Source organism: Alligator sinensis, unplaced genomic scaffold, assembly GCF_000455745.1.
Source record: "Alligator sinensis unplaced genomic scaffold, ASM45574v1 scaffold118_1, whole genome shotgun sequence".
Classification (NCBI taxonomy): Eukaryota; Metazoa; Chordata; order Crocodylia; family Alligatoridae; genus Alligator; species Alligator sinensis.
Window position 1 is genome coordinate 1,362,728 of NW_005841850.1, and position 9,404 is coordinate 1,372,131.

General features: G+C 40.3%; 1 protein-coding gene across 2 annotated transcripts in view; it reads right to left on the reverse strand.

Moving 5' to 3' along the window:
- Nucleotides 1-9,404, reverse strand: part of BCAS3 (BCAS3, microtubule associated cell migration factor) — a 447,594-nt gene that overhangs the window by 271,438 nt on the left and 166,752 nt on the right. For both annotated transcript variants that reach the window (XM_025210099.1, XM_025210105.1), the window contains exon 16: nucleotides 8,405-8,555. In XM_025210099.1, the coding sequence (XP_025065884.1) occupies nucleotides 8,405-8,555 (151 nt within the window). The remainder of the gene's footprint in view (nucleotides 1-8,404; nucleotides 8,556-9,404) is intronic.

Sequence of the window (9,404 nt, forward strand, 5' to 3'; positions counted from 1 at the left end):
GAGCAGAACGAGCTCCATTTCAGGACCCACCAAACTATATAGCAAAGGTGCCAGCATCCAATTATACTGCATACACTGATCCCTAATATAGACAGCAAGTTAAGATTAAAAATCCATTCCATACCATACCTGAAAAGCAACAAAGTGGTGGTGTAGTTAAATCTTTAACCTATAACCGAACTATCCATTACTGTACATAAGCCAATATTAAAATACTTAACAGCCTAGGATCTGCCTGGCTTACATCAGACGAACCAAAAGCTGGTGGTTGAATTGTGAGACTGGGAACCAGGAATTTTTGAGCTGTAAATCTTGGCTATATAATACTGATTCCTGTCTTTTACCTTTGGCAAATCACTTTACTTCTCTGCCTCAGTTTCTCCTTCTGTGAAAACAGGGAAGAGAGCACTTACCTGAGATCACAGGGACATTGTAAAATTAAATACACGTTTGAAAATAATATAACAAATTATTATTAAACGTAACGTCTTAGCATGCAAAATGTGTTTAATCAACAAACCTGCTGTTGCATTTAAAGGGGGGAAAACTCAAAATAAAATGACCAAGACAGATTTATCCCGAAGGGGACATTTTCAATGGAGATTAAAATTGTCGTACTGCTGAGAGAAAATGCAGTTACATTTCAGCCCGGGAGCTTACACTCTTAATACAGAGCTGGTATACTTGAGATAGCACAGCAGTTTAGCCAGGTCTCTTTCCGTTTCCTAAAATTACAGTTCAAGTCTGTGATCTTTTATACAACCAAGCAACTGGACGTGTTCCACGATTCCTTTCGTGTATCATGGGTGGTGCGTTAATAAAAAAAGACAATGTACAAATTTCACGATAACCCATCCTTGAACGGGCAGCACCAGATGGCTAGGCTGGGCGACAAGAACACACCAATGTCAAGGCAAAAAAAGCCCCGTTACTCAAGTTCTGCATTCTGGTGACTCTAATCACGTAGCATATGTTTGAGATGGTTTACAACACTGCTTTCCTGTGGAAAACCACCAAATCAAGGTGATGAGGATTCAGAATCCCAATGGTATTTTTAATTTCTCACCCAGTTTTAAAGCTGGTAGTAAGGAAATCCAAAACCACTTAGCCTGTTGAAAAAACTATTTAAGAGCTTAATAAACCCATCGATTTCTATCCTACCCTAAACTTCCCATGGTCATAATGTCTCTCTCTTAATCTAGGATCCTTTTATAAAACACAGCAACAGTTGGGCAAAACGCAATATCTCTCTCTCTCTCATATTAACTCATGCAAACTATAAAGAATTTGTATTGCCTCTTTAGGACTCAACGTTTAAAAATCATCTATAAGCATGTGTGAGAAATGTGCCCAAAGCAGAAAGTTTTCCATAAAGATCCAGGCAAACTGATCTCTGCCTTTCTGTGTTTTTACTGAGATTGAGTTTTAATTTGTGGATATTTTGTGTTGCTGCTGCCTACTAAATTGGATCAGGACATTGCTCTTCTCATTTTTGCTCGCATCAGTAATCAAACCTGGGATAAATTAAGCTCTTCAGAGTCAAAATACATCAAACGGATATCAATAATTTTCTGAACAAATAGTACATGCGATGGGAAACATTAAAATGATAAAAATCTCAGCCTGATTCAACATCAGAGACTTCATCTACTTCTCCCTCTCCTTATAAAAAAGAAAAGTGAGGGGAGGGAGAAGGGATAGGGTTTCATGTATATAAACTTTCTAGCTAAACCTTTCAGGGGGAAAAATCAGATTTGTTCCCGCTCTTGTAAGAAACATTGTAAGTCTTTGTTTTGGCAAGAGACTACTAAAGAAATAGACATCTTGGGGTTTCAAAGTAGTTATACTCTATTTGAGACTGAAGTATGATACCACCATAAATGACCATCCCTCGAGAAAGTAAAAATAAATGCTGCTGTCAGAGTAGCAAACATTTACAAGAGGGTTTTTTTTTTCTCTTTAGCAATTACTTTATCATTTATTTCTCCCTTTCCTATTGCAGCTCATCTATTTTTCTATAGTCTTATGACTAGGAATGAAATACAGTTTACTCAACGGACACAGGGCTTGCTTAGAGGATGCCTACTGCAAAAAAAGGTTTCTTCTGACAACTATATTCAAACGTTGCCCTTTATTTTTTTTTTAAACGAACATCAAAACAGATTGTCTCATTTTCTATTTCGTCCCTGAATAACAATAAGCAATTATAATCCTTTTTGCCCTTAAATGGAGTCGTCCCTTTTGGGATCTACAAGAACTTTGTAAAAACTTCATGAATCACCTGTGTGACACTCTTACGAGAAAAGTCAAAATGACTGTTCCTAAGTCAAGAGGGAAACTGAGGCACAGAAGATCAGCGACTTACCGAACTTAGATACACCAGCCCCCAGTCCTACACCTGACCCACTAAATCATTTCCACTCCTTCCTTATTATTCTCTTTGGGAAACCCTGTCTGTTGCTCAGAAAAGGCTGAGAGGACAAACTAACGGGAAAAGAGACGGGCTACAACATGCAGGGGCAAGAGACATGGAAATGGAGATGGAGAACAGGCAGGAGGTGGGGACAACTGAAAAGGCAAGGCAAGGCAAGGAGAGGGACCAAGGAAACAACAGCCATGGGTAACAAGGGAAGCTGTATTTTGTAGTAAGCTGAGCCTGAGCTAGTTAACAATATAGGCATAACCTGCATTCATGAATGATCAGAAAATGCTCTGAGTTCTGCATGTTTATTTGACCAAAAAAATGCATCAGTGATAAACACGGTAATGACTCATCTCCCGATTCTGCTTTTTCATTCCCACGGGGTTAGTACGAAGCTGTTCTTCAAGTTTACTACGCCCCCCTTGTCAAGAAGGGCAATGTATCCTGGCAATTTAATGTGAGATAGATAATACTAATGGCCACAATTAATCTTTTTGCATGGAAAAATAAACATCTTGTTTTGGGTAAAAATCAGAAAAAAAAAATCAGAAAGGAAGAACCCCAAAACTTCGGTATTTGCTTAATGCAACTAATTATACCAAACATCTGTAAACTTTTGTTGTAGGATTCTAAAGGAAAAGGGAAAATCTAACAACCAAGAAAAATCCCACACTAGGAGTTCTGTTACTGCTTTCGTCTCGCTTTCTTTTTCATGTCTGGAACGGTATTGTAGCAGAACGAAGTCCTGAGTCTTGAAAAGCAACTGAAAAAATAAAAGGAATCTGTTCTGAAGGCCATTGTACAGGAATGATCAAATCCAACTGATTTCATGCAATTTCTCCTGTTCTGATCACTGCGCAATCACAAGGTTAAGCAGCTGCTCCCAAAGAGCGCCTTGTTTCCTTGAAGCGCCGCTTAAAGGTGCTGACCATGTAGGTGTAAATACATCTGTCTTTTGCCATTTGTAGTAATACATGCCTCCTCCGCTTCTCAGAGGTAGGCAGATGGTCCCTGTCCTGTCTAAATATTACACTGTACAGACTTACATTGCTATGTGTTTCTAGAAATATGAGGGCAGATGTTAAATATGTTAAACACACGCTTTGCCCCCTGGAGGTTTAAGTTAAGGCTGCTGTCTCAATTTGGCCATTTTAGGCATGCCAGGCTTCTTGGATCCGAGGCATTCCTTTTAAATCCCTGCTTTGTAAATAGAGCTTTTCATGTTAATTTTGTGTACTTTCATCAAATATCTTGGACACAGAACAAATGCAGGCAGCATTAAGCTTAGCATTACACATTTATACAGGATTTGCTGAAAATTATGAGCCTCATTCATGAAAATTGTAGTTCCACAGTTGGGGTCCTTTCAGTGATTGCTGCTTTCCTACGCGAGTCTCGCTGCACAATTTATATTCAATTCATTAAAAAGACACGAACAAAATAATAGGAGAGAAGCACCTGTGGGAAGCATGAGTGAAATTCTTTTAACTCACTTAAGAGACGTAAGAGATAAAAATGTAAAAACAAAAAGGAAAGGGTCCTTGTCTCTAACTCAGTTGAGCAAAATTTCTGTGGCTCCACCTCTCCAATAACTGGCCTGTGTAAATGCAACAATTATTCCCACAAACCAAGTAGCTGAGCTCACACTCGTGCAATGTTTGACACATTTTCCTTTTCTCTGGTGCTCCAACTACATTACTCACTTCCTCAAGACCCTTAACTGGTTTCCCTCCTCCTTCAGTTATGTATCTGCATTTCTAAGGGATTTATCAGTGCACTCATCTTTTCTATCCTCTCATCAGTTCCATGTATGTGTCATTCTACGCTTCTTCCAGTTCCTGTGTTTGACACTTTTGGCTCCTTCTAGCAGTTATGACTTGGGTGCTTTTCTGATGCACACCAAACCTTTCCAATTTATTGTTCATTAGAGCTCCTCTCCACACCCACTCCCACTGGGGTTGCCACCTGTCTGCACATTTATGGACAGTCCATAAAAAAAAACAAAAAAACCCCCCAAAAACCAAAACAGGGCTAAAAATGCCTATCTAAATTCTGTAAAAAAAAAAAAAAAAAAAAATATGGAGCTGTCCATAAAAAAGGTAAGCAACTGTGAGCTCGGCTCAAGATCCATCATCTGAGCACAGCCACCTGGTGTCTAAGCGGGAGCACAGCTCAGCACTAGGGCTGTGCGAAGCTTTGGTCACGGTTTCGATTCGGATTCTCTGAATCCGAATCGAATCAGGAGACGCTTTAATCTCTCTGAATCAAACCGGAAGCCTCTGAATCAATTTGGAGAGATTCAGAAAGATTCGACGATTCGGGCATAGGCACAGCTTTAAATGTCTTTTCTACATACCTCTAGGTACCAGGCGGCTCGTGAATGCTGCGATGTTGCAGTGAAAGGAGTGTCTCACAGGAGCACAGGGGGTAGTAAAAACATTTAAAGCTGTGTATATGGCCAAATCTTTGATTCTCTGAATCAGCATTGAATCTTCAGATTTGGATTAATCGAATTGGGATAGTGATCCAAATCAACAAATTGAATCCCTGCCCACCGATTCAGGCCGAATCCAAATCGAATACGGCCCATTTCACACATTGCAGTGAAAGGAGTGTCTCACAGGAGCACAGGGGGTAGTAAAAACATTTAAAGCTGTGTATATGGCCAAATCTTTGATTCTCTGAATCAGCATTGAATCTTCAGATTTGGATTAATCGAATTGGGATAGTGATCCAAATCAACAAATTGAATCCCTGCCCACCGATTCAGGCCGAATCCAAATCGAATACGGCCCATTTCACACATCCCTACTCGGCACCCTTCACAGATGACTCCCCTCAAGACTTTGTTGCCCAAGGCAGCCCCTGTAGCCCCCTCCTCCTTTCAGCCATGTGCTGCTCCAGAAGCTGAGTCCCATCACCTGCCTCTAATACCGCTCACCATCAGATAGGCAGGGCCACGTGGTCCTGGGCAAGACAGTGATGGAGTGGTACAGCTTGGATGGAGCTGTAGGGCCAAGTGTCTGTGCAGGGATAAGGGCAGTGGGGTTGGTAGAGGTAAGGCTGAGTGGCGATCTGGAGGGGGCAGCAGGGTGCAATCAGGGGTATTGGGATGTGGAGATGACAAGGGGACCCCTGGGGTGGAGGCAGCACTCTGTAAAACCATTGTTCCAGTCAAGCACGGTTGCCAACCCAAGAACAGGGTGGGGGTTTTTTAACTGACAATCTGAAAACTTTTTACAGACAACCTTTTACAAAACTTGTTTTTTGCTGCTGTTGTTTTTTTTTGGTTTTTTTTGTTTTGTTTTGTTTTGTTTTTGTTTTGTTTTTACTATGGTTGGTGTTAAAACCCTGAATTTGAACCTGGTCCTTTTTACTGCCATCCAGGGCCTGGCAGAAGACTTATATTGTTACATTTACATCATGTAAAACATGTCAGTAAAGAGCTTGCAGATTGTCAGTAAAAAAAAAAAATTAAAAAAAAAAAAAATGGGTTGGCAACCCTGAAGCTCACCCTCCAGCACTCATCTCCATCCTGGTACAATCCATTTTCCTATTTCATCTGTGATTATATTTTAAGTAAAAATATCATGACAAAATGATTTGACCTGAAGGGCCTGACAAAACTTTTACCTGGAACAGGAAGAATAAGATTGGGTAGTTAAGACTATACAATCTTTAGACCTACTCAGGCACATCTGTGATATAATTCTGTAAAAAAATAAATAAAAATGGAGCTGTCCATAAAAAAAGGTAAGCAACTAATTATATATTTATAATATATAATTAATATATTTTACAAAATAACCTAAACATTAATCAGAGAACACAGGTAATCAGCTAGGATTAAAGGCATGATCCTGAAGTCTTTAGTCAGCAAGTAGGCGTATGACATTTAAAGGTGCTACGCTCTCTGATCCCAACAACAGTGCCTCCTGCCACACCACAGATGCACAGCAGGATGCACAACTGCGGAATAAGGAATTGGATCCCAGTCATGCCTTTTCTACTCTCCCCTGCACCAACATGTTGAAAGCCAAGTGCCTGCAGCCCAGCATGACCCAGTGCACTCCTGGGGCCAGGGCTGATAATCAGCTGACTGTTGGTTCTGGCCCTGGGGCAGCCCAGGACCAGCCACACGTTCAATTTAAGGTGCCCTACAAACCAGGCATAAAAATATTCTACATTATATGTGGAACATTTTTATGGCTGGCTTGCCGTTTTAAGACCCCTTAAACTGGGTGGATGTGTAGCATCCTTGCCATTTATGCCATGATTAATACTTTAATTGAGACATAAATGTAACGTGCAGAGAGGCCCTTACTCAATTAAAATCTCTACTCTAAGGCAGTAAGGGTGAATTTCACCCGCCCCAACATGAAATTTAAGTAATTTCATTCTCAGCGGGAAACTAAGAAAAGCTAGTAAAATGATATTCACTCCGCACCCTTAAACTCAAGGGATTGGCTGCAGACATCCATCTCCTCCACTATTTCATCCAACCATGATAGGGACCGGGCAGAGCCACTGGAACCCTATAAGCACATCTCTCATAAATACAGAAATCTCAGTCAATAAGAGAACGACTGAGTCAGACTTTTTAAATAAAATTCTAACTAGCAAGCCTCCAGGGAACCGAGCTTCTCCAGAAAGGAAAACAAAAATCAATGACTAATGAGAGATTGTCTTTACGAGCTGCAGAAACTGGATATTTCAGACTTCTCCAGAGACAACTGACCGTGTGATCAATTTTAGGGGCCAATACTCCAAAATTTTAAAATTGATGAAATCAGAACTTTGGGCTCTCTCAGCGAAGCGTGCGCGGATTGATAGTTTACATAGGGCTGACCGAATGCCCAGAATTCTCTTAATAATGACAATATCTACCTATGCAGGAGCATTTTCCATATGAAAGCGTCTCGTGGAGCATTATACACTGTACCTAGCCAATTATGAAAGCGCAGCTGATTCTGAAGTAAATGAATGATGGATCAACAAGCAAAGAGCGTTCGGCAGAACATTAGGTGAACAGGATTTGTTTAAGCCCCCAGAGCAAACTCCTCCACCTTTGAAAAGTCCCGTGGGCTTTTTACTGGCTATAGGGAGGAGAATTTAAATTTGTGACCGCCTCAAGTGTGGGCACTTCAAACCTGAGCCTTAGCCTATTGTACTAAGTTGAGAGACTGCGATGAAGAATGCTGTGGGGATAATCCATTGAGACCAGGTCTCTTGTAGCTCCTGTGAGTGACCCTGGGGATGAATAATGCGAACGGAAGGAATCCTGTCTAGTCAGACCCGTAATGCCAGGGCATGGAATGTATAAACCTATGCGAGAAAGACAGTGGTGTTCCAGGCTGTGAGATGTGCATTATATCACACAAAAACATATTACAAGCCTGAATCACAGACAGACAGAATCATGTCAGGAAAATATCAGAACACAAGATTCTGCATTTAGGATTTTTTTTCCATGTATACTTATGATCACCCTGCCTGAGAGTGAACCTTCACCTGTCGCTGAAGAATTTAGAAATTAAAAAGAATCAAGGAAGTTTATTTAAGCTGGAAGCCACTCAAGAAATTTACTCTATGCGATTCAATACAGGGCAGGACACATTTCATACATGGGACTTCTACTGATGGCCAAGTAGAATATGTCCATAGAGAGCTTGCAAGAAAATGATCCATCCAAACAAATGCTTCTGAATTCTTAGACAGACTTGGAGATACAGAGATAGAGAGAGAGATACAGAGATAGAGAGAGAGAGATAGATACAGAGATGGATAAGATCTGATGTTGGTTTTCTTTGCTTGTCACTTCCCCAACCCCATCACTTTCTTCCATTAAATTATACAGTCTGTTTCCATTAAATTATACATTGATTGGAAACAAAAAAGACATACTTCACAGCATTGCTAATCACATCAATTAGATCACAAATAACATTAATAAGAAAAAAACCCAGAGGAAGATGCACTTACCCTGTGCGTTTAGTGATGGTCCCCAAGGTCATTGGTTGTTTGATTTGAGCAAGAGGTACCACCACAGTCAAACTCGGGAGCGGCAGAAGGCGTGGATTCCCAGGGTTATTGTTTGTGAAATTATTGTACGTGTCCTGGCTGTTCAGTTTACCTTGATGGGATGAAGACATTAAGAAATGTGTTACTGGACATTTCTCCCAAGTTGTCGTTTCTGATAACTGTGTGAAATTAAAGTTTAAAAAACCTACAAAAACAAACTTCTGCCACTGGGGCGGGGGGGCAGAAAAAAAAAAAATCACAGCACTCACCTGGAAGCCAGAGAAAATATATGAAAGTAGTTAAAACAAAAATAAAATTATTTTTCATGTATAAGGGGATGGGCTAGAGTCTCCCACATTAACAAAGTAGGTCACGGTGCTGCTGTTCTACTGAGCAAGTTTCAAATTGACATTTCAGAAACCATTTTGCAAAATAGATTCGAGATCCAAATTCTTCATGAAAAAAGGAAATAAGCTTAAAAAAATAAAGTAAATAAAAAAGGGCCATTTGTCCTGCAGCACCTCCTAATGCACTTTGCATTGAAAAGTGCTGAAAAGGTCACGTCTGTGGTCTCGGTGCATGAAGGTACACCATGATAACAACAGTCCACTGCACTGAGAAGACCAAACTCACAATTAGTTATATATGTGTAAAGAAAAGAGTGCAATTAAACTAAAACACCAGAAAAAGCAATCAAGACTTTATTGGTAAAACAGATGAACTCCGCTCTCCCTCAAAAAAAAGAATAAACTAGCAAGAACAAAGGCAGTTAGGGGGGGAAAAAAAAAAGGAATAAAAGACACTAAACTTAACTTGTTTCAAATTTCTAAGACAGGAGGTCTGTGCTGGATACACGCCCAGTTCAGTTCTGCTTCCTTACTTTCTGTATCATTCTGTAGTCACAACCTTTCATTCTTCAGTTAGAAAAGGAAACTAGCTACAAATTTCATGGCCGGTAGGG